The sequence below is a fragment of the Panthera uncia genome (assembly GCF_023721935.1).
Source record: "Panthera uncia isolate 11264 chromosome B2 unlocalized genomic scaffold, Puncia_PCG_1.0 HiC_scaffold_24, whole genome shotgun sequence".
NCBI lineage: Eukaryota > Metazoa > Chordata > Mammalia > Carnivora > Felidae > Panthera > Panthera uncia.
In genome coordinates, this window is record NW_026057580.1 from 76,074,593 (window position 1) to 76,100,022 (window position 25,430).

The 25,430-nt window shown below is 38.8% G+C and overlaps 2 protein-coding genes across 3 annotated transcripts in view; one reads left to right on the forward strand and one right to left on the reverse strand.

Moving 5' to 3' along the window:
* The window catches only part of MCM9 (minichromosome maintenance 9 homologous recombination repair factor), a 111,285-nt gene that overhangs the window by 69,632 nt on the left and 16,223 nt on the right, over positions 1 to 25,430 (reverse strand). The window contains exons 5-7 of the mRNA XM_049654250.1: positions 22,018 to 22,218; positions 18,253 to 18,378; positions 16,697 to 16,816 (exon numbers count right to left, since the gene is read on the reverse strand). Of these exons, the coding sequence (XP_049510207.1) occupies positions 16,697 to 16,816; positions 18,253 to 18,378; positions 22,018 to 22,218 (447 nt within the window). The remainder of the gene's footprint in view (positions 1 to 16,696; positions 16,817 to 18,252; positions 18,379 to 22,017; positions 22,219 to 25,430) is intronic.
* ASF1A (anti-silencing function 1A histone chaperone) lies at positions 490 to 15,497 on the forward strand. 2 transcript variants are annotated; one of them, XM_049654253.1, is made up of 4 exons: positions 490 to 1,035; positions 6,599 to 6,714; positions 11,165 to 11,341; positions 12,603 to 15,497. In XM_049654253.1, the coding sequence occupies exons 1-4, from the start codon at positions 927 to 929 to the stop codon at positions 12,813 to 12,815; spliced, it is 615 nt and encodes a 204-aa protein (XP_049510210.1). In that variant the 5' UTR covers positions 490 to 926; the 3' UTR covers positions 12,816 to 15,497. The 2 variants fall into 2 exon arrangements, with proteins under 2 accessions (XP_049510210.1, XP_049510211.1); XM_049654254.1 differs by lacking the exon at positions 490 to 1,035 and adding an exon at positions 4,226 to 5,538.

Consider the following 25,430-nt stretch of genomic DNA (forward strand, 5'->3'; position numbering starts at 1 on the left):
CCCTTCATTTTGTGTCTATTTAACTAACGGCGCTGTAGTGCCCAAACGCAGATATTGACCAAGAACTAGATTTCCAAAATGGCTTTGCTCCGTTCGAGCTGGCACTGGGTCTATAAAATACAATTTATTTCCACTGCAACCAACCCTTTCTACCCCAAATGTACCCAGTACGTAGGAAGCTGAATCTAACCGAGTGTAGACAACCAAATCACATCTATTAAATTCAGTAGAGAGACTGCACAGCAGTTGGACTGATGTTAAAAGAGAGTTAAAAGAGAAAAAAAAATACCCAAAAACCACACGAAGCAAACCCGAGGGGCGGGCGTCGCCCAGAATCGCGCCCTCCCGCCGCCTCGCCGGCCGCGAGCACGCCTCCCCGCCGCGGCCACGCCTCCTCCGACCCCCGCCCCGCCCCGCCGCGGCCACGCCCGACGTGAGGCGCGGGAGCCGCCGGGCCGGGGGCGGGGCCAGCGCCGCCCCTCCCCCCCGCCGCCGCCGGCGGCCTCCGCGCGGGCCTCCCAGCCCGTATTCCACTCACTTTGTTCTCCGCCTTTGTCCTAATCCACACCAGCAGGTGGAGCCGCAGTTAAAGTTTCCGAGTCCATTCCGGGAGCGGGAGCCCATCTTGCTCACCGCCGAGGCCCTCGCTGGAGGAGGAGGGTCAGAGCTTGGGTGCAGCCAATCGCGGGCAACGCTGCTAGTTATCAGAGCAGAATGGGCTGTAGTTTAGTGAAATAGGAAAGCTGCAAAACACTGTGGAGTGCTCCCGTGTAAATAAAAAGAGGAAAAAAAAGTTTCTCAAGTCGCCGCTGCACGACGTCGGGCAGGCGCCGGGGCGGGGGTCTGCGCTCTCCCGAGCGGCCGCGCGCTGGACTTTATTGTGCCGCAACAAGCCCCGTTCCCATTGTTTGTGTTTTTTTCAAAATATGGCAAAGGTTCAGGTGAACAATGTAGTGGTGCTGGATAACCCTTCTCCTTTCTACAACCCGTTCCAGTTCGAGATCACCTTCGAGTGCATCGAGGACCTGTCTGAAGGTGAGTCGGGCGCCCGCCCGCCGCCGGGCTGTCAGTTGCGGGCTGCAGACGTTGAAAGTTTCCCGGGCCCGGCCTCGCGCGGGCGTCCGGTGCTCGGCGCCGGACGGGCGGCAGGCTCGGCTCTGCGGAGGGAAACTTGAAGTTGATGGACGACGGCCGCCGAGGCGCGCGCGGCGTTCGGCCGCAGCCGGGGCGCCTGCCGTGGCTCAACTTGCGAGGAACTTGTTCGAGCGGAGGTAGCCATGTTGTCAGCTTTGTCTGGCGGGCGGGAGGTTCGCTAGACCCGCACTCGCGCCCGCGGCGCCGGCCGGGGGTCGCCCCGGGCTGGCCCCGCGCCGGGAACGGCCTCCGCGGCCCCGGCACGAAGGCTGGGAAGGGAGAGGCATGTGTGTGGTCGCGCCGGCGAGTTAGCAGCGGAGCCATCTTACCAAGAGTAGAGAATTGGGCCACCGACCCCGGCGTCACTACGCCTCCTCTCCGCGCCGCGGGTGACGAACACGGCGCCCCGCCTGCCCACCTTCCTGCCCCCGAGCGAGAGGCAAATCCATTTTTAGAGCTTACGCTGGAGTTGCCCTACTCTCCTGGGTGGCCGTGCCCGGCCGCCCCGGGGAGGAGAGCGAGGCTGTCCTCGCGCTGATTTCTGGCTCCCTGGACCAACCAGCGGGGGAGGCGGGCGCAGGCTCGGCCCCTCGGCGCAGCGGGCCGGGCGCCGGCGCTCCCCGGGGACCGCGGGTGCTCCCCGGCGGCACTCCCCGGCCCGCGCCCGGGATGCTCGGGGCACCCGGGGATGCTGGCGCGCAGGCTCGCCCCGACCGGCGTGGACTCCTGTTCCGTAATGACTGAAACCTTCTCTCCTCTCGCTCAGAAGAAAAATATTGCTAAGCTATAAAGTTACATTTAACCCAAGAGCAAAAATAAGTAAAACACTTAAATAATTCCCAGGACTTAAAATCACTGGCTTCTCAGTAGTCTGAAAGACTTTCTTCAAGAACGTGTTGAAATCTAATTAAAATAACTCATCCAAACACCCTGAGCATAAAATACAAAAGTGGGCCAGGAAATAAAAGGTAAAGTTCTAATGGCAATGCAAAAATTTTTACTACTTTTTTCTAAGTCTGTATTAAGGTCTCCAAAAATATTTTTATTATATGCAGTAACAAATATTTAGGAAGCTAAAACTTGTCAAGGCTTTTTTTTTTAATATTTGCTCGTAAATTTTATTAAAATAATCCAGTGCTTGACTTTTCAAAATTTGAAAAAAAAAATTAGCTTCATCAATGGTCATTTTACAATTAAACAGGACATACTTATTTGAACTTACAAGTATATTTAGCGAAATGCATTTAAAATTATGCAAATAATGGCATATAAAGCAATTTCACTTTAAAAATTAGTTTTTAATATCCACAAAATGTATTTTATGTAGGGTGTTAGGTTTTCAAATTATAAAAGCAATACATGCTCATTGTAATAAACTTTTTAAAAGTTGTACAGGCGTATATAAAGTAACAGTCCTCTGTACTCAGTGCTTTCCACCATCTCCTGTAATTATAACACTTTAATCTGTGCTCTTCAGTAAGTATTAATGAATATATAAAGCATATATGCACATATATAATATGTAGGTCCCATTTTGAAAGACGATTCATTTATTAAAATAAACTAACTTCTAATAGATCACTGATAATAAAATTAAAGGGGATTTTTCTTACTACTCTGAAACCATTTGATTACTTTCCCAGAGTGCTACTGTCACCATTTAACTACCAGGCCAATTTTTCTTATCCAACCAGTTGGTAATCTTTCCTTTTTTTGCCAATTGTATATAAAAATTGGCAAATGCAAGAGAAACCATTGATCATTCCAACTTATAGCATTTTAAGCTTAAGTTATTCAAAGTACAGGTATTTCTCAAGTGATGCCTTCCATTTTAAGAGCCAGTTTTGGACAAGGGTGATAGATGATTCATGATGTTACAGGGCTTTGGCATTGGATGGTTGAAACTCACCATTCATGGAAGCAGAATTACGTTCCATTTTTACCTGGGACCTAATCAGAACTCAGCTGAAGGACATCAGAGTTTTTAGGATACTAGTGTCAACAATACGCTTACTTCCACTTGTACACTTTATCCCAGAGCACTAAGACTGGTTATTTAGCATTTTTAAAAAGAGTTTAAGCTGAGTCATACTGAAAGCTGCAAAGGAATCTTTCAAAAAGGTGCCATGCTTGTGTACTCCACCTAGAGGCTATGTGGATTAAGGAAACTGAGTTTACTTAGCAAAAGCTTCTTACAGGTTCCATACTTTTATATTGCGGATCTCTAAAAAATCTATTCTTAAAATGAAACTACAGAATATTCTGAAGGGAAATTTTCACTTCATAATTTTGTCTCAAGTCCCACACCAGATGTTGGCCACCATTTTTCATACTTTAATTTGATTAGGAGACCCAGGATGTGTTTGATCTGGTGGTCCCAAGTCTGTACACGTTTTGATTGACCTTCCTGCTAATCTTTGTTATGCCCTCTGTGGACTACTGATTCTTTCTCTACTGAATGGAGCTTTCTTTCTTTCTTTTTTTTTTTTAAGTTGGTCAGTACCAATAATTCTAGCTACTATTAGTCGAATACTTACAATGTACCAGAATTGAACATGGTGTTTCATGCTTTTAAACTTCAGGCTTGTTCTAATTCCCAAAGATTACATACTTTCCACTAGATCACAGATCGTCCCAAGCAGTGTAATTAGTTTAAAATTCACTTGGTTACTTCCCTCACTCCCAACCATAAATGCAGATACTTGCAGGCCGGGATTTCCATGATTAGATGAAACAGTTAACTTTTTAAATGATTAAACTACTTCAGCAGATAACCTGTGCATCTGACTCTATCCCTTCCTCCTTCAAATACAAGGGACAGGAAAATGAAAGCAGAGTTAAAAAAAATAGTAAGAATAAAACAATTGATGCTAATTTATAAATAAGTACTGAGCATTTTAAACTCAGTAGCTATAGCAAGGATTCCATCAGATAGAAATCAAGGTACAGGTGTTCCCTGAGTTACAGCCTGTGCTCCTTAAGGGTAGATCATCTTCCTATAGCCTCTGGTCTCACCCATCTCCCCCCCCCCCCCCCCCCACAATTAATTTCCTTTATTCCACTATTCATTTGAGAGCAGAAATGGAAGAATGCATCTTCCTAGTTTTGGTTTTGGAAAGAGCCCAGGCTTTGGAGTTGCAGAGACATAGTGTAGGTTCTGATTCCTGAGTTTGCTAGCTGTGTGAATTTGGGTACATTACTTAGCCTCTCAGGGCCTCAACTTTCTTGTTTGCATAATAGTATAATTAAATCCATATGATAAAGCTGTTGAGATTTAAATAACAGGTGTGAAATTGGTAAGACCAATGCTCAGCACATAGTAGGTATTTTAAAAAATAAGTTTATAAATTCTGACTATGTTTCCATGCCAGACTACAAATGCCAACTTTCTACCAATTAGGAGGCCAAGAGCACTATATGTATTAGTACAAATAAATACATACAAAATGAACAAAATATGAAAACCTTCGTGTGAGAGTTCCCAGTCTTACTCGCACTTGACTAAGTTTAATAGCTTTTATACCCCTTTCTTAAAAGTTTCTCCACTTGGCTTTTGGGTTTCCTATGTCACTAGGCACTAATTTTGTAATTTTATTAGGTATCTATCTAGTAGATATCTCAAATTTAACATGTCCAAAAGAAATTCCTGTTTGATTTCATCCCCTACCCCCTGCAAAAAAGGATTCTTGCTGCCTTTATCTTCAAGATTTATCCAGAGTGTCCTTGCTCTCATCCCTATGGCTACATGTGGTCCAAGCTACCATAATTTCTTGCCTCAGTTGTTAAAATACCCTGTTTCTTGACCCTCACAATCTCACAATCCATACTGAACACAGGAGCCAAAATGATCCTTCTAAAATGAAAAGTGGATCATGTTATTCCTGTAGTCAGAACCCTCCCAATAGCTTCCTGTGCCACTCAGTGTAAAAGCCAAAAATCTTTACGATGACCTTTAAAACTCTGCATAATCTGGGGCACCTGGGTGGCTCAGTTGGTTAAGAGTCAGACTTCGGCTCACATCGTGATCTCACGGCTCATGGGTTTGAGCCCTGCGTTGGGCTCTGCTGACAGTTCAAAGCCTGGAGCCTGCTTCAGATTCTTCATCACCCTCTCTTTCTCTCTGCCCCTCCCCTGCTCACACTCTGTCAAAAATAAAAAACAAAACCAAAAACTTTACATAATCTGGCCATGCCCCTCACACCCAAGCTAAGGGTCAGTTATTTTCCCCTTTATTCAGTCTGCACCAGCCCAGCCTCGTTGCTTCTTCAGCAGATACTTGCTGTTCCTTCTAGCTAGATACTCATATTGCTTCTTTCCTCTTTTAATCTTTATCAACAAATAGATGATCTCGTGAGATGTCAGATGCAGGACCCTGCATCTGGAAATGTGCTAGAAGACAGAAATGTAAGTGGTCTAGAAGAGAGCCATGACTTACATAATAGGTCCTCAGAAAGTGCTGACTTAGTAGAACTAGATTCTCAGTGACCTAGAAACACCCCTCTGGGAGTGCTGTAGTCGCAGCGAAGTGAATCCAAGGGTGGGCCGCACTGTGCTAAACACCCTCAGGACCAGGAGGGCTCGGGTAATCTGTATTTGCAGAGCTGTTTTCTTCCCCCTACTAAGCAAGAAGCTCCTTTGCAAAAGCAGTCATTTTACCCACCTCTGGGTTCTTGCTGCAGAGCACACTGTAGAAGGTGCTCAATAAAAGCTGAATTACATGTAACAGTTGAATTACAGAAAATGTCTTGGGTTGCACTTCAGCGTGTCTTATTCCTCCTGATGCTTGTTCCCACTGTATATAGTCTTGTATAAAGTGGCACAAGGATCCTTGGTTTCCTCTTCCCAATTTAAAGAATATGTGACATGAAGAGGGACCATGAGGAAAAACCCTGACTGGTCCCTTTGACAGTTGATGAGCTGAAGCCCCTTCTAAGCCACAAGGGAAGTTTGTTAATAACTTTTCCATTTTGGAGTTCTTTGGTGATTTGGATCTGTGCAATATAGTATGGGGCAGCCCTTCCAAAGTGTTTAAGTAGGTTGTTAAGAGATAACATACGAAAAAAAAGTGGGGAGGGATTCCATAGCCAAATAAACTTGGGAAATGCTGAATTAACGTTACTGGTGTTCTTGACCGAAGGAAGTTCCCGAACACTCTGCCAGTGTGCTTTATTTATGAATCCTTAAGACAAGGTTGTAGCATTTCCCAAGTTTTTGGCCATGTTGGTTTGTTTATGAGGAGCCCTGCCCAGGAACTAGTGTTTCACAAAAGAACATTTTGAGAAACTCTGTTAAGAAATGTAAGAATTTTATAAGGAGCAGTTCAGTGCCTTTTTGGACTTTCTGCTGTGAGAAGTCAATTTCAGCAACCAATAATTGGCTTAAGTGGACATTAAAATAGGGTCTTTGATATCATCTCATAATGTAATTACTGAATATGAAATAATGTTTTGGTTTTTAACCCTAGACTTGGAATGGAAAATTATCTATGTGGGCTCTGCAGAAAGTGAAGAATACGATCAAGTTTTAGACTCTGTTTTAGTGGGCCCTGTTCCTGCAGGAAGGCATATGTTTGTATTTCAGGTAAGATTGTTCTTGGTAAATATGTATGCCAAATACGTTTCTAAACTATATATCTCATGGTCCTCACTCGTTTCCTTTTGGGTTAAATCACTCTGCTTCTGCTGCGCTCACTTTTTATCTGCTTCTGTTGTGTTTTAGGCAGCCTCTGTAGCATAAAGGAATGCCACCTCTTGACTTTGTGTGCTGAGAGGTTAATGTGATGTTTACTCCAGAGTGTGCACAGCATGCAGTAAAGCTTATACTGTGTCATGGCACACGTTGTGGTTAACTCGGGGCTCTTCCTGTGGACAGTCTGACAGTATCAGACCTGTGGCTGTCCAGCAGCCAGTACAGGGGTTGAATGCATACTACTAACTGGTATAGTTAGTAATATGCATCTTGGTTTCTGGTTTCAGCCACTAGGAGTACTGACCACAGAAACAACTTTATTTCAGCACACTCCATGATTGAGCTAGGTTAGTTAGGTATGCTACTAGAGAGATCTGCATAATCTTGGATCATTGGAATTAAAGTCCAGTGTTTTACTAAAGCATCTAATCTACACATTTTATGGAGAATTACTGTTACAAATCTACTACTGTGTTTATTATTTGTGAGGGGAAATTCCAATACAAATTATGTTCTCAGATACCACTGACAGTATTTGGGTCTGTACCAAGGCTTCAGACACTGTCTTCTGTATTCAAAGTGTTACTTCTTTTAATCTATGTTAAATGGTTGTTTAAAACTATTCAGTCATTTCCCAATTATCCATGCTTATTACAGGGAGATATTTACAATAGCCCAAAGAGTAACTACTCGTAGGTTTCAAAAAGAAAACTATTAATTTTCTTACAGGTATTTATACACAGCAGAGTCCCATCAGTTAATGTAGAACCCACTGAAAAGACCTCATCCAGAAGGACATTAACTCTTTCTACCCCTGATGTCCCCCCCCCCCTTTTTTTTTTTCATTTTCAATTTAAATGAATAGTGTTGGTCAGATAATCCCATCTGATATGGGCCATGAATCTGGGCCATGAATCATGTATCATAAACATGGTATCTATAGAGTTGCTACCTATCCTTCCCTTCTCCTAAATACAGAATCAGAATTGTAGTCTCCTTAGTGCTTTTTATTAAAAAGCAACAAATAATTTACTGTATCTAAACAAATGGTTAAGAAAAGCTCAAATATATTAGTTCATATCTATTCATTAAAAGTGCTGTTGACCTGAGTCATGTGAGTGCATAACCTTGGTGAAAGACATGGGTAGGGGGAGGCACTGCAGTTGACAGACTGCTTCACATCCTGCCCCATTGCTTGTAACACACTTGTGTCTTAAGTTCTTGAAATTATTACACAAAGAAGTATTTGCTTTGACCCATAAGCTTGGAAAACCCATAATTCACTGATGATAATTCATGATGTGGTTAAGAAACCTGGATTGATTTGTACTGGTAGACCTTTTTATGCTACTATAAAACCTGCAAATAAATCTTTTGGCTTTGAAACAAACCCTTAAATGATCTTTTCTGTGTGTTTATGTTGTTAAGAACACTGTTAAGCTTTTGGCTGGAGTGAAAAATATATTCAAAGATATTTCCCTCCAGTGATTTTCCAGTAGTTTTACCTTGGTATCAGTGTTCATATTGCCAAAAAGGACAGAGAAAGAGCACCATGCAATGTAAATCAGACTGTCACCCTGTGTATTTAAAAAAAATTCACCATTATCAGCAAAAAGGGGACTAACCTACAGTTTTTGTTTTGTGTTTTAAACAAACTACATAGTATTCCCCTGGTCTGCCATGAATAAACATGCCTTTCTTATGAGTGTGTCAAAGGCTGGCAGGAAGATGTCCAGACATCTATGTACTACTGCTGGTTGACGTTAAAAATCTCTACCTATCACTTCATCTTTTTTTTCTTACTGTTTATTTATTTTTGAGAGAGAGAGAGAGAGCATGAGCAGGAGAAGTGCAGAGAGAGAGGGGAACAAAGGATCCGAAGCGGGCTCCATGCTGATAGCAGAGAGCCTGGTGCAGGGCTTGAACTCAGGAACCCTGAGATCATGACCTGAGCTGAAGTCCAATGCTCAACTGAGCCACCGAGGCACCCCTCTGTTATTTCATCTTAAGTGATCTGAGAGGACTATGAGTTTTTCTGCTTGAATTTGGATTTGCTCAAGTTGAATTCTTTGGCAATCAAATTTTAAAACACAAACATGGCTAGAACCAATCTACTGAGGGGATGGGAAGCACTATGGGAGGAAAGTTTCCATAGCAGTACTAAACTACCTCTGTTTCCCCATTCTCCACGAACTTCCAGAACATTAGAAGCTCTTTGGGTACCCTGGAAGTAACCTAACCCCTCTCAGTAGGGGTACACAGGATCTGTAAGACAAACAGCATATTCTCAGGACAGGCCTTCATACCCCTGCTGATATCTCTCTAAAATGATCATAAATTACTTTAGGTCAGGCATTGAGTTATGCAGGAATTTCAAAATACTAGTCATATACTGTGCACCCAGAGCTGTGCCAGACATGGAATTATAAAGATGAACTGGACAGGATTTCTGCCCAGAACAAAGCTTAGAATCCCAGCAACAACTGAAAGATAAACACATTTAAATTATTGGACATACATTAAAGAGGATTTGTGTCAAGTAATAAAGTACAAAAACAGTACTATTAATTCTATCTTCTGAATTAGGAAGGGCTTCACTAAAGGATACATTTTATGCAAACTTAGATGAATTTTTTAGGATGTTAGGGAAGAGACTTACAGGCCAAGGTAACAGTATACGCAAAGCACAGAGGCATGAAAGATTACCAGTACATTTAAAAGAACTCTGATTCTAGAACAAGAGTAAGAGGTGTGGAAATAAAGGGAATGTGAATGAGCTGTTGGTTGGAGACAAATTGTGAAGGGCCTTATAAATGAAGTTAAAGAAGGGATTTTTTTCTCTGAAATGGGAGTAATCATCAGGAATTTTTAAAATTAGTGAAGGGATAGGAATGGATCTTTACCTAGCTAATGCTGGCAACAGTGCAAAATAGCAAGCGAGCTAGGGGAGAACAGTTAGAAAGTTGCAACAGGATTCCAGAGAAGACATGAAGACACGAACTGAGACTTGAGAGATGAGAAGTGTTAGACTGGCTGGATGTGGGAGGTAGGGAAGCAGAAGGTGACTTAACTTTTCGGCCTAGATAGATGTTTTAGACTAGATAGATATTTTATGCTTTTTTGTGTCATCTACATGTAATAACTATACAATAATCATTGGTCTTTGATAATTCAAACAGCCTGATTGAGAATGCTGGACAGGGGTTTTCCCAAGCCAAGGCCACGGCTGAAGTGTTCACCAGGCTCAGGGATGTTCGTTAGTGTCCTGGCAAGAGTAAGCTAATCTGCTGGGACAATCTATCCATTTACCATTCAGAATGGCTGCCTCAGGTCTGTGTCAGTGCCCATCAGTCTATGACTCCTTCCAGCCGTACGTAGCGCCACAGGGCCCTAGCCTTTTCTCATGCTGTCCACCTCCTCTAGCTCACTTGCTTCACCTTCTGCACTCAAGATTCAGCAGCTGGATTTAAAACAAGGTCATTGAGTATGTCTGCTCAAACCAATTTTTACCTTCATTGTATTTCCAGTGTGCGTGGTTTAAATAGTACACTATATTTTAGTGCCTATCAAAGTCATTCACAGTAGTTTAATATTTTTGAGAATCTGCTGAATAGCTATTTCTATTCCATTTTCAATTTGATATTAATTTACTATTAGAATATCTGTGACAGGTGGGAGAGTGGCTGTGTGTCCTGGGTATAATAGAGAAACTGGTATAATAAACATTTGCTGCCAACAGGCTATGTGGAGATCATTGAATATTTACTAATTTAGGTTTGAAGATTATGACTGGAGGGGTGCCTGGGTGGCTCAGTTGGTTAAGCATCTGACTCTTGATTTCAGCTCAGGCCACGATGTCACGGTCATGGGATTGAGCCCTGCACCGGGCTCTGTACTGGGCATGAAGCCTGCTTAAGATGCTCGCTTCCTCTGCCCCTCCCCCACTTGTGCTCACTCTCAAAAACAAAAAGAAAATTATGACTGGAAAAGGGTAGAGTCAATGAGACTACTGATTTAATTATTTGCTATATTTTATAAAAGGTTTTATAATTGAATATTGCACAATCCCTCAGGAACTACCACACAGTGTAGCTAGATTTATCTTCCTATAGAAGTAGTGAAGCTTTCAGGTACCCAGAGTAATTACGTATACCATGGAGAAATATTTGAACTATATTTTCTGGCTTTAAGTCAATCTTAAAAATGAACATTTGCCTTCCCAGTATGATGTCCCTAAGTTTTTGTTGCTGTACCCTTAATTCATGATGCTCAAGGTAACTAAAACTCCAGTCTTGCTTGCCTCTTTGTGACGTGTGTTTCTTTTCTTTTTAAATTATTCTAGGCTGATGCACCTAATCCAGGACTCATTCCAGATGCAGATGCAGTAGGTGTAACAGTTGTGCTAATTACATGCACCTATCGGGGTCAAGAATTTATTAGAGTTGGCTATTATGTAAATAATGAATATACTGAGACAGAATTAAGGGAAAATCCGCCAGTAAAACCAGACTTTTCTAAGGTAATGTTCTGACTATTCCTCTTTCACTACTTTTACTATTAAGCAAGTGCCAATTCATACTATATTATGAAAATACCTTTGAGACAAAATAAATTTGAGGTCTTTGTGCTAACTGGGCAAACTAATTGTTCCATTACCCATACTTGACCTCAGACCCTACCTCCAAGTGAATCATGAGTAATTAATGTTGGTCAGGCACCTTGAGAGTCTCTGATGATTTAGAAAATTGAAAAAATCCTCCTGTAAGAAACAGTTGTTTACAGCTGCTGCATGGCATTTCCCACACATCATAATTCTTTTCATTTCAGCCTTTACAACATAGAAATTCATGATTATTCAATGATATTCTTGGTCTGTAACTCTTCCAAAAATTGGCGCACACACACACACACACACGCGCGCGCGCATATGTAGGTTTTCCTTTATCTGCTATTCTTAGAGGTTAACCTAAAGGTCTTAAATATTTCTGGTTATGGAAAATGGCTTCTGAGTGAGAATCTGAAACCTGTGATTCAGAAATACAGATTCTCTGAAATACTTAGTATTTCATGATTTTTCTTGGGAACTGTAACAGTTTTAGTAACTGATCATTTATGTGAGATTGAACACAACACCCCATCTGCTGGATCATGCAAGAAAAATTACATGGGAGTAAAGTGGAATGTTTTTTCTGGTAATAAGGCCAGAATGCTTAATCCTGGTATGGGACCTTACATTGACTCCGTGTATTAGTTACTTATATGGCACCTTGTATAGCAAAAAGAGAAAAAACTAGAATACTGATTCTGAGAGTGAACCATAATAATTAAAAGGTAGGAAACCACTAATAATGAGATATTATATTTGAAGAAATTTTTCATTTTCTTTGAAAATATTACTGAAGATACCACATCAATCTACAAAGCATACTAGTTTGTGAGATAAAGCGTTCTATGAAGAATTCATCTGCAAGAAAAAGAAGAGATTCTCTCCCTTTTAGGAAACAAGTATAAAGGGGTTAGATATTTTATTGGTTAATAAGAGATCTGGATGAATTCTCTCAGATTCTACATATCCTGTTTCCATTAAGCTACAATAATAATGTTTGCTGTAGGCCTGGTCCTTGTGTGTTGGGTTAAGGTGCTTTACTTAATTAGCCTTTGTATATGAATTTGGCCCTTTAGGAGTACTAAGGTAAAGAATCATTCTATTAAGTTTCTATTTGTATGTAGTATCTAACTTTCTTAGTGTTTACTATTTATATATTTCCTTCTTCCTTCAGCTTCAAAGGAACATTTTGGCATCTAATCCCAGAGTTACAAGATTCCACATTAATTGGGAAGACAACACAGAAAAACTGGAAGATGCAGAGAGCAGTAATCCAAATCTACAATCACTTCTTTCAACAGATGCATTACCTTCAGCATCAAAGGGATGGTCCACGTCAGAAAACTCACTAAATGTCATGTTAGAATCCCACATGGACTGCATGTGACCATCTGCCATCCCTTTAGTACAAATTAAGCTATAAAAACATACAGAACTATTTCCCTGAAATTCCGTAAGTACATAGTCAAGACACAATGTGAAGAATTTGTTTAAAAAACATCCTGTAGAAAGTTTATAAGAAAACCAGTATTTGAGCAAATTGTGGAATATAAATACAACTATTTTTAAGTAATTTTTTTCTCTAATGTGTTATTTTATTTGTTCTGAAACTAATCTGATTAAAACATATATATTATTTTCTTCTCCTCTATATGTAATTAAAGCACTTATAAAGAAAAAATATAAATCATTAGACCAGGCTGTAAAGCTTTCTTAGCCTTTTGGACAATAATCTTTGGACCACTATTTTACTGGCCTTCAAGAGAACAAACTTCAAGTAAAATGTTTCTTCCTGTGATAGTTTGGTTTAATGTAAGGGGCAAATTTCCATTTTTTTTTTTGTCATATCCTTAAAGAAGGGATTTGAAGTCAAGTATATGCTACCAAGAACTTCAGGACCTGATTTTCCAGGCCACCTTGAAGCCTCTTATGGCTGCTATTACATGGAATGTTAGATAGCATTCAGTTTGGTTTCTAAGATGACAACAAATGTGGTTAATTGTTTATAAGGTCCTCTGGCTCTGGTTTTTGTTTTCTAACAGTTTAGGACATCAGAATATTCCTTGAATGATGCATCATTATTACCCATTGAATTCAACATGTCAAGAGCAGATACAAACTCCCTAAGTTTAAGAACAGGATATTATAATGACTTAGATGTTTTCATTAGATTTATAGAAATGCTATGAAATTTTCAAAACTGATTTGATCATCTGTTGTTGGCAGCATTTATATAAAAACAGTGTATTTGGGAAGGTGTATTTAGCTTTATCGTAAGAGATAAGTCACTATTTTGGAAATATATATATTTTCACACATGTGGTACTCTTCTCCATATCCCTGGACACTCATGCAGAATAAGATAAGGCATATTTGTGGTTGACATATTCTAGATAGCCTTTCCAGTTAAGTTTTTTTAAAAGCAATCTTGGAAAGGAATCCATTAAGTGGGCCAAAGGGTTCTTTTTCTTTGATGAAAGCTAGGTCCTTCCTCAAAGTTTCTTATGCTCCATTAAATTAAGTGTAGAATATTCTCATTACTCTTGCTGCTAAGCAAGACATTAGCCATATGATGCAGAGTTATGCAGTGCCTTCATATCTAAAACTTTTATACTGCACTTTTTAAAGCTTTTATTTTGAGGAAGGGAAAAGGGCATTTGTCTGAATATGGATTCTAAGTTGTATATATTTCCTGTCATTCTAAAAAAGTGAATTTGTGAAGCAAAATTTTGCTAAATGTTAAATTTTGAAATTTAATATACCAGGTGATTAAAATACTATCCACTAACTAGTTCATAGACTTAAAATACATCCAACTGTTAAAACTATATGAAGAAAATTTCATTTTTGTCTAATTGCAATTAAATTTAAGAACATGTTAAAATAATTAAAATGAAAATAAAAGTAAAAATTTCCAACAAAGAGCTCAGTGATTAATATAACAGGAAAAAGATATGTGCTTGTTAGAAATAAAGCATATATAAGCCAAATAACCAAATGAAGCAATTTGCTGCTGAGTTTTTATTCTAATTATAATGATTGATTTTGTATTGACACCAAGGGTTAGGTTTTTACATCAATTTGTAAACAGCTAATTTTCACAGAAGGTTAAGACTTAAAAACTATGATCTCTTACTTAAAATTTTTATGATTCTGTAATACTTAGAATGCAAACATTAGGAGCTAAGAAGCTATAGCATGTGGGTTTTATTTTTCCCCTGTTTAGCCTCATTTATAGACACTATCTGAATTATACCTAAAATGTTTGGAACAGTTTCTCTCCTTTTTGATCACAGTAAATAGCTCTGTCATGAGAATATACACAGGAACAAATTACCTATACCACAGAAGAGAGAGGCAAATAGATTGGAGGGAGTGAGGATTATCATTTGAATTGAGAAAACATTCAGGAAATCTGAGGAGCATGCATGCATTTGTTCATTTATAACCTTCTATAAACTTCCATGTGGTCTTATTCTCTGGTTTAAGATTTGGGTTTCTGGGTTTACCAAGAAAGTCTATGGCAGCGGTTTTCAAAACTTTTCACTGTAATCCATAGTTAAAAAACAAAGTATGACCCTGTAATGCAAGTTTTTATAGTAATTTTCATGACAGTGCACCCTTATAGTGCATCTTTATGTGTGCAATATATTCTGGTACCCTTTATTGTATTTCATTTTTTAAAGTGCTGGTTTTGACTCACTGAACTTGGCATTTATGACTCTAAGTGGTTGCAATACACAGTTTGAAGAAAGGCTAATCGGGCCCTTTGAGTAGATGAGAAGTAGCAGTAACTTTCCTACAGTTCTAAAATTCATATTCCCTATACCTGTCTCTTCTGTCATATTTGGATTATGATCTTTACATTTAAAAAAAGAGGGAGGGGTGCCTGGGTGGCTCAGTCGGTCAAGCGGCTGACTTAGGCTCAGTTCGCGATCTCGTGGGTTCCTGAGTTCGAGCCCCGCTTCGGGCTCTGTGCTGACAGCTCAGAGCCTGGAGCCTGCTTCGGATTCTGTGTCTCCCTGTCTCTCTGCCCCTCCCCCTTTCACTTGTGTGCTCTCTCTCTCCCTCTCAAAAATAAACAAATATTAAAAATAATAATAATAAAAGAGGGAAAAGTGCTAGTGTAGTGTGAAGCAGCAGCCATTCACTTGAAAACTGTCCAAATATTCTGAAATTACTAGTAGCCTAGCAGATAGCTTGGACTCATTTCTTGGTACTCTATACAATTAACTTAGGAAACATTCCACATAATTACTTGGCAAACACTTTTATTTGTTTGTTATTGATATCATTTTATACAGGATTCTAGAACACCGGGTCATAGGAAGTTTTAAATGCACATAAAGTGTTCTTTATATATTCTTGCTTACTACCCTTTCCAGTATGCTGCACCTTGTTTATGCCTCTCAATTTACAGATCCCTTCTCATCAATGCTTAATGTACTAATCAGTTATATTTCAAAATCTGAGAGCCCCTTAGAATGGGGCTCTCATTATGTAGGACCATTAAAACAGCTTTTGCTGCTTTATGATAAGTTTTATAGTATAATTTCTCCTAAGAAATTTCAGCACAGACCATGGACATTAGGCTTCCCTTAACAGGTAGCAAATAATATTGTAAAATGTGTGAAACCAAGAGCCTATAACAGAAGGACAGGAAAGCTATTTCCTAAATCAAAACAGTATAAAATACAAAATGGCATCAAAACATTTTAAAAAATTTTTCCTAAAGTTACTTTATAATCAAATCTTGACATTCTATCTGAAAAAACTTTTGTATGTACTTGTTGAAGAATCATTATAACATGAGTGAAGCTCCATGTTGTAATGATGAAAGTATGCTTTCCACATATTAAGACAAATTTCCTACCTAAGAATTTTCAGTAGGAGCTACTGTTGCCCATGAGATCTAAGAGCACAAAAATGCCTCAAGCTCTATGCCACTGATCTACTTTTGTAAAGTGAGATTTCTCCCATTTATCTCAATGTTGTGTTTTTTTTCCCCCCAATCAAATAGGATCTTTCAAAACTCAGATGCAAAAAGATACATGGGATGAATTTTAGGAAAATAACTTTAAGTGAAGGTGGAGCTTTTAAAATATCTTCTCAGAGCTACAAAAGTACTGCTACATATTTCCATTTTGGGCAGTAACTCAAGAATTAGCTTGAAATTTATCCTACTTAAGGTACTTTTTCATAAGAAAAAACCCACTGTGTTAGCATCTGTAATAAGGTTAAACTAATTGAAATTGTCAAGTAAAATACCTGCACTAGTAGATCCAATCCCTGTTGTGAGCACAGATCTCGGTGTAATCTTTGCTGCATACTTGAGGAATTGAGATTTCCCTGTGCCAGGATCCCCAACCAATAAAAGATGAGATTCACCTAGAAAAAAGTTAATAAAGTTTTAAATTTCTATGAAAGGACCCATGAATAAGTATAATTAATCAAAAGGAAAATAGCCCACTTGGAATGCCATCGTGATTTGTATTTTATGTTTTTGCTGTATACTTAAGGTCATTTAAGGAAGGATTTAACTAGATATCCTTAAAAATTAGGTTAACTATCATAAAATAATCTTTAAGTGATTTCTGAATGTGACATTTAATATCTAAATTAATAGACTTTGTGCTATTTCCAGATGTTTAGGCGTATGTTTGACATTTAAGACATTTTTGGCTTCTAAAGCTGCTGATTTTATTTAATCTATTTTTAAATAACAAACTACTCGATTAAATCTTTCCATACAAGCCATACAGGTATTTTATTCCATTTTTATTTAAGTATTTTTAAGTGTTCAAGACTTTATAAGTGCTTTGTAAGTATCACTTATGATTACAACAGTTAAGTGAAGATGTTTTCCTTTAATGAAAATTTTAATAACTTAATATCTCAAAGTACTTATTTTCAAATGTAACATAAATGAATATGTGACTACCCTGTGGTATGTACTGTCTCAGTGATCAAAAAAATTTATTCAGAAATATTCAAGTGTTTCCTAAATATATTAATAGGAAACTCCCTATTTAAGCTCCACATTTAGCAGAGTGCCTTGCAAATAGTAGGTGATCAAAACATAGAATACATACACACGTTATTATACTATCCTATATTGTACCATGTGGTTTTAGAATTCTTATTAATGGCCTTATATATGAACAATGTCCTTTTAGTCTTTGGTTATTATGACTCTCATGTGGCCTATGTGAGGGCCATAATACACCTACTCTATGCCAGATTCAGGTCAGTTAAATGTGTTAGCTGCAAAAGAGCTTTTTGCCATTTGAACATAATTATATACTTAGAGTAATCTTTGCTTGAACGTGTGACCTCCAGCAGCACCTCAGGGCAGACTGCACATTTGCTACCTACCGGCAGAAGGGGAACCAGCAGGCAGATGATTGTAAGCAGCAGTCTGAGAGAAACACACTGACAGTCACAGATGGAGAGACACTGACTTGGAGATATTAAAAAGCATTATTTCTAATCTTTTCCTCTTGAAGAAAGACTGGGGATCCAATGAAAACACAGTAATCAAAATGTAAAGATTTTATTTTGTGGCACCCTTATAGGTTAGAGCAAAAATATATATTCATCAAAAAAACTTAAAAGATTTCTTTTAGTCTTTGGAATTCTAGAAATTACCTTTTGATATACAGATACTGGCGACGAAGTATTAGATAGTCAGACAACTGACTGTCATTAGGGTTGAAAGATTATGGTTAGAAAATAAAGCTCAACAAGCAATTTTTATTCAAAGAAAAATTCTAGCTTCTCACCTTGTATGTATTAATATTTCTCCGTTTTAAGTAGGTACTAACCTCTGACCCGTGTTCCTGTAGCATCAGTCCTTTGAATCCCACCAGCCAGCACCATGGCCACAGCAAGCTTCACTAGATACATCCCAAAAACTTGAGGGCACAAGCTGGCCAATATTTCATTCCTTCCTAGGAAAGGCAGTAAGATCAGTATTACCAACAGTTTTCAAGAAGCCCCATCTGAAATTTCCCTTCCAACTTCCTATGAACATACTCTGCCATCTAAAATGATCCATGAGGACCATTTCCAAATGCCTAAAAGGAGTGAATAACTTTGATTTGGTTGTAAAATGCCTTCTTTTACTAATGCCATGATATGAAAAGTCTGCTTTTCATTCCTTTTTATTTTCATAGCTTAAGTTTCCATAAATTTGTCATACTTTGCAAGGGACAGAAAGGAATCTCCTTTACTCCCTTATTAAGCCAACATTATCCCTTTAAAATACGACTACACTTTCTGTGTAGTAATTTGAGTAAAACTACTCCACTGCCTAAATAAAATGAAGGTACTTGAACTCAAACAAGAAGTCAGATTGTAGGAGCCAGTAATCTTTAAATACAAGAAGTACCTGGGGCTCATGGAGCTTCTGCAGAGGTGTAAGAGAAGTAAAATCAATCCACCCTAGAAGTCAATTCAGCATTTACTCTGAAAAGTTTGGTAAAGTCTGTTTTACCTAGAATAAGGATATCAGAGTATTTAAAAGATCATTATAAACTATAATTCTAGCAACTCAAGCCGGAAGTCTTGGATTCTCCTGATCATGTGCTTTAAATAAAAGAATATCACATTTGAGTTTCTGTTTTGAGAAATGTCAAAACACCAAATCTGAGAATCTGCCTATCCCACCTATAAGTAAAGTAGGTATGTTATTTGATGACTGGCATAATCAACCAGCAGGGGCTCTCAGAACCTATGACATCCTAACAAGCTTGTCCTCAGCTTGTCTTGTGTGGAATTCACTACCGTGATGGTACGCTGTATGTATACAGGCTGGAGCTAATATGTATGTTTCAGGATTTCCATGTTTGTACTCATGTTTCAGAGGTAGGTCTTCTGACGAGGAAAATAATTGTGTAAGTACTCCTTTAGCTGATTATTCCAGTTTCCGAAGCTTTTCTGCCAAAGCATGAAGGGAGAGGAAAGGGGCTTCCTCCACAATTTATGGCCCTATACACAAAGGCCGCTTTTTGTAACATATCAAAATTGATCCAGTGGCAATTAAGGTAGGGTGATATGACCTGGGATGGCAGGAATGGTGAAGAAAGAAAACCTTTTAGTAAAATGGGGATCAGAAAACAGAATTAGTAAATCCTGGAAGGGGGCTCATTAACTGCTAGAGGGAATTCCTCCCTTTCCTGAGGTAGAAAACCCAGAGAAAAAAGATGAAGGAAGGTTTGAGATCTAAGCAAACAAGACCTTACAGCATATAGGTAAATTCTGACCAGAATCTAGAGATTACACATACAAAGGAAGAAGGAATAGCCCCAACAGGTAGGTTTCGGAGCAGGCAAACTGACCTGGGAGACTCCTACACCAAAACCTAAAGTGCCACTTCTGAATAAATGTGGATTCGGTGATTGATGTGCTGATGCAAAACCTATCCCAGTGGTGAGGAGCACAGGCTCTGGGGTCAAATGCCTGGATTCACATCCCAGTGCTATTACTTACTACCCATCTGACCTGGGCAAGTTTCTTAACCTCTCTGCTTCTATTCCTTACCTGTAAAATGGAGATGATAATGGTATCTCATAGAAGTGTTGAGGATCAAAGGAATCAGCAAGTGTATAGCACACAAACAACGCCTGACACACTTAACTGTTAAACTATTATATTACCTGTATTATTTGTGCTTATTTCTGATCTCAAGATTTCCTCACAATGTAGTTAACACAAAAGGTATACTATAAAGGCAGGTCTGAAGTACCAGAGAAAAATAAAGGGAAAGAACGATTCCCTTAAATTTGTTGCCTGAAGTTCCTTGAATCATGGCAATAGATGCTCCCATGGCTGAATCATGGAAGAAAATTGATTAGAGTGAATACTACCTGCAAACCTATCTCCCTCCCAAATTTCTGGTTCTAGACCATGTTAATAGTGTGTCTACAGCTAATTACCCCACTCTTGTGGTATGGCTCTCCATTACCCTGATGAAGAGAACCTCTTAGATCTAAGATAACGGAGTCACCTCAGCTTGGGCCCCAGAGACCCCAATCCCTATATCTTGGTTTCTACCCAGCATCTAAGCACCAGGCTCTGAGGATCCCTGAAGTTACTATAGACTAGAATAAAGCCTTCAGCTCCTCCTAGACCATACCCACAGTATGAGGTCTTAATGAAGCAGATCCACCTCCGAGGGAATCTTTGGCTTTAGCAAAATGAAGACACCCTTCTGGATACACTTCCCTCTCTTCATGCCCTCAACTAGCACACATACACTTTGAAATGGTAAAATACAGTGTACTGGTACTTAGGAAACTAAGCAGAATCCATTCAGACTAAAAAAAAAAAGTTGCCTCATTTTCTGTCTTCCGTTTCTCACAAGGTCATTATATTTACTTCTTCCTCTTATCTAGTAAATAAATTGTATATCCATAACTTTCTGGTTGAAATAGACTCTTTAATCACCAGCACAAATCACTTCTCATGGTCTGGTTATAGAGCGCTGTATGATGCCCTTCCTTCACTGTTACAGGAAGAGCTGAGCTGTGGCACTGCGATTAATAAGAAATGACTGTGGTCCAAGAAAGAGTTACGGATTTTTTAAGGACCTGATCCTAAGAAACCATTTCAAATTTAAAAAATTCATTTAAAAATACTTCTTATAGGGCTTGCTTCCTAAAGCCACAATGTGGAGAATTTAAGTTCTTTCTGTACAGATCCAGTAAAAGAATGATCAGGAGCCACTACATTACATGCTATATGCAGAAGCAAAAAAAAAAATCATCCCACAAAACAAAAGCAAACTGCCTAAAGTTAGGCAAATAAGAATTCTATTTTGTGAAATGGTATCTGTCCAGTATGTGACTTAAGAATAAAGTAATCAATATGTATGAGATTTGAGGTGAAGTTTATTAGAAATAGTCTATCACTGGCTTCAGTTTATTTTTCTCAGAAGATGCCTCCAAGGAAGAATGCAAACAGACATTTGAAGGTTTAATTGGTGTTTTATACTTTTGGAATTTTTAAATAAAAAATACTCTATGAACCCAAAGGCTTGTGTGATGTTTTAGTCTATGTAATTATATTTTAACGTCACAGTCATAAGTGTTTACAGTGATGACAAAGCTTATTTTTGCATCTTTCTATCTCTCATCATCTCTTTCTACTTAATGCATATTTAAAAATCTTCAGCTAAAATAGCATGAAGTTGTCTTAATTATCTAAGGTACATCAGAAAAGAAATAAGGCTTTATTAGGATGAGGGTTCATAATAAAGTGAGTTTTGCCTACTTAAGGAGGAACTGTGTATTTGGTGAAAAAGGGAGAAAACTGGCAGTATAAGAGATGTCTGAAAGAATAGAAACGGAAAATTTTTTGTAATTAACTCAGCCTTGATTTTCCAGGAAGATCTCTAAATAGAAAAGACTACACGAGAAAAGAGCTCAAAGGGAAATTATAGCTAGAAGTACTGACGAATGCTACTACCCTTTGAATTCACCCATTGAGTTATGCAGCATGTAAGGCTGCCTCCTGACCACAGACTTTATATTTAACTACTGAATGAAATGCCATTAATAATTATCAGCTTTATACCCTTAATCACAAACCTGCAAAGGGATCACTCTTATAGGATTCCCAAAAATCTTCAAATTCCTTTTGGACCTCCTCATCCATGATGATCCCTGTAGACTGCTCATTATTTACTTGGACATAATTGGCTTTCAGGACTATCTCCACTTCACAGCGTACATCTTGCTGGAAGGGCTTCCACCGTTGCATTACGACTCCATAAATAGTGAGGTCATCGCCTAGGAAAGAGCACCATGTAGCAGCAAAGTCCAGTAGTACCACACTGCTTGCTGGGCACAGACTTGCATGACAACCAGAAATAAGAAATAAACCACTCTTGGGTTAACCACTCTCAGTTGGTTAAGTGTCCGACCAACTTTTGATTTTGGCTTAGGTCACGATCTCACAGTCCCGAGTTCTAGCACTGTATTGAGCCCCTGCTGAGCGTAAAGCCTGCTTAGGATGTTCTCTTTTCCCCCACTCTCTTTCAATATAAATAAAAATTTTTTAAAAAGAGAAAGAAATAAACCACTTTCCTACCAAGTTTAGAGTGGTAAACACTCGTCCAGAAAACAATTTGAAGCCAAAAGAACACCACAGATTTCGTACTTTTTTCTTTTTCTTTTTTTTTTTTTTTTTTTTTTTACAGGCACTTGTATCTGCACAGCTAAAAGCTAAAGTGAGCATTTTTCTTTTTGTGAATCTGCTACACAATAATCACACCAAATTATTACCCTTCACTGGGAAAACAGTTTACTGGATGATTTATTCATCATTATATTGGGCAAAATGTTCATCTTCTCAGAATCCCTAACCATATAGTTCTCATTTAAAGAACAGGTGGGAACTGCAGCTAAAAGGTGAAACTATCATCAATCTGGTGTCAGGAAAGGAGACAATCTTGTGATAACTGACACTAGCTTTAATTTCCTAGATACTAATTTTTACTTACCATATTAATTAGTATTTTACTTACTGACTTAAAAAAAGAACGAACTAAGAAATGAGGAAATTACTGTTACACTTCAAAGCCCTTTTCCCTAAACTATGAAAACACAAGATACAACCCTGCTTATTCTTTCTTGGTTGGTTCCTTCCCACCTGAGGAAACTCTCCCATTCCTGGTGAGAAGAATATTAAACTTTTACAGATATTCCTAACAGCCTTGGGTAGTTTATAGGCACATTCTCCAAACACTGACATCTGGATTATTACATACAATTCAATGCATCAATTAACAGGTATACATGAATGAATGGTTGGAATTCAGTATTCTGGTACTGCAGAAAAGGGGACCAGAAGAATAGAAGATAATCCTAGTCCTCAAAATCTTGTTGAATATAAGATGTTGGACATACCCCAAACCAATCTGGTGGTATTTATAACTTGCTCAACAAATAGTGTCTCTGAACTAACTGGCAAGTCTTCATATCTAAGCCTGTGTCAAATATACGGTATTTGCTCATGCAAAATGCCTTTTACTCTCTAAATTTCAATGTGTAATCTGCAGAGCTTTTGATTTTCTGAAGAAAAATGTTCTGTAAATGCTAAATGCATGGAACTGGTAGCAGCAATTACAGAATAGAGAGCATATTTCTAGCCAAAGGCAACTTCATAATAAATGGTGAAAACACGTTTTCAAGAGCCTTCCTAAACCACGGCTTGGATGTTTTTCAAACCCAGTCAAAAAACGATCATTTACTATACTGTCTGCCCTCAATTTTTAGATGAAAACGACTGGGGCAACTTTGTACGAGCACTTGGAACAGTCCTTTACTGTGGTCATTTTAATAGATTATGCTTAGGTTGTTTCTAAATTAGTCAAACAAGGAACTTAACTTTTAGATACCGCACCCGTAAGTAACCTGATTTCACTAAGCAGTGACAATGTGGAAAATGTGGAATACTGAAGAACGGCCAAGAGCACTGATTTTACCCAATTTGGATTCAAATCCCAGCTCCACCACTCACTGGCTACGTCCTTGGGCAAATTACCTAACTTTGCTGAGCCTATATTTTGACCTAGAAAAATGGGAATAGTTACATTTATATCTCAGAACAACAGTGAAAATTAAGTTAGATAACGTTTATAAATTACTTCATACAATATCTAGAATACAGGAAGTGCTCAACTGGCAAATATTAGCTATTATTATACGAAACCTTGTTATTATACTTAAGTTTTCCCACAATAAAAATTACAAACACTGTTATTGTCAGGAGGCTCAAGCTCTTACTTTCTATAATCCCAGCTCTTTGTACCGCTCTGTCTTCTGCAGCTTATTTCCCACTGCAGCCACCCCCAACCAGACCCATGTCTGACCTCCCACTGCACTGGCAGTTCTCAGGACACAAACTCCAACTTTATTACTCTGCATGTGTCAATCTGAGGTTCCCAACCAGACTGTAAATTCCTCAAGGGCAAGGATTATGCCATATATCTTTTCATTCCCACAGAGATTTGTAGCTATGGATAAATGAAAAAAGAGCTGCTGATAGACTGCTTCCATCCATTATTGTTAGTGACATGTGAAAGAAAAATAGCTTCAGGTTTTTTCAGGGCAGAAAGAATTCAGTTTAGATGAACTGCATGAAAACATCTTATTTTTTTTTAAAGAGGGTTTTTAAAGTATTTATTTATTTATTTTGGGATGGGGCGTGGAGAGAGAGGGAGAGAGAATATCCCAAACAGTCTCCTCTGCATTGTAGGTATGGAGCCTGACACGGGACTTAAACTCACAAACTGTGAGATCATGACCTGAGCCGAAATCAAGAGTCAGACACTTAACCGACTGGGCCACCCAGGTGCCCCAATAAAGAATTATTCTTGACTCTAGATACTGAACTCTTCTATTTCCATAGTGTTTGCCTTATAATTTTAATGAAACGGCAGTTCAGTAAATATTTTATACATGAAGCATCTGGAGATATCTAGGGTTAAAGAAAAAGAGAAATGGTGGAATTTGCAGAAATGAAGCACTTCTGATCTGTCTGGTAGGGGAGAACAAGGATGTGGAATAAGAGGTCAGATATACTTGTTTCTGTCCAGGGGATACACTTGTGTTATATGTTTTCTATTGAGATTAAGGGTGAGTAAGATTAAGGTATGAGTGAGAACAGGAAATACTTAAAACAGGGAATGTTGAGGTGAATCAAGAAACAATTTTTGACACCAGGCTAAGGTTTACCAACCATTTCCATTTTTTGGCCCACTTTCAATGTAACTTAAATGTCAAATAGCAAGTGGAAATCGCTAGGCAAACAGTAAAAGCAACAGTTTTTAAGTTATTTGGAATAAGAAGAGGAAAGAGAAAGAATAATCTTGTGCCGTTCTCACAGGCAAAAGTCTGGTCAAGGCCTAGGAATGTGTGTAGGGAGCAGAGCTGCTGACTTTTAGGGAGACAGGTTGCCACCTGCCTTTTCTAGGGCTGGAAGGAGAAGCCTCAGAGAA

Bases quoted from the DNA above. Each gene is read 5' to 3' on its own strand.
- ASF1A (XM_049654253.1), top strand. From the start codon at position 927: ATGGCAAAGGTTCAGGTGAACAATGTAGTGGTGCTGGATAACCCTTCT. The intron at 1,036-6,598 runs GTGAGTCGGGCG...TTTTAACCCTAG, and splicing joins CATCGAGGACCTGTCTGAAG to ACTTGGAATGGAAAATTATC. The intron at 6,715-11,164 runs GTAAGATTGTTC...AAATTATTCTAG, and splicing joins GGCATATGTTTGTATTTCAG to GCTGATGCACCTAATCCAGG.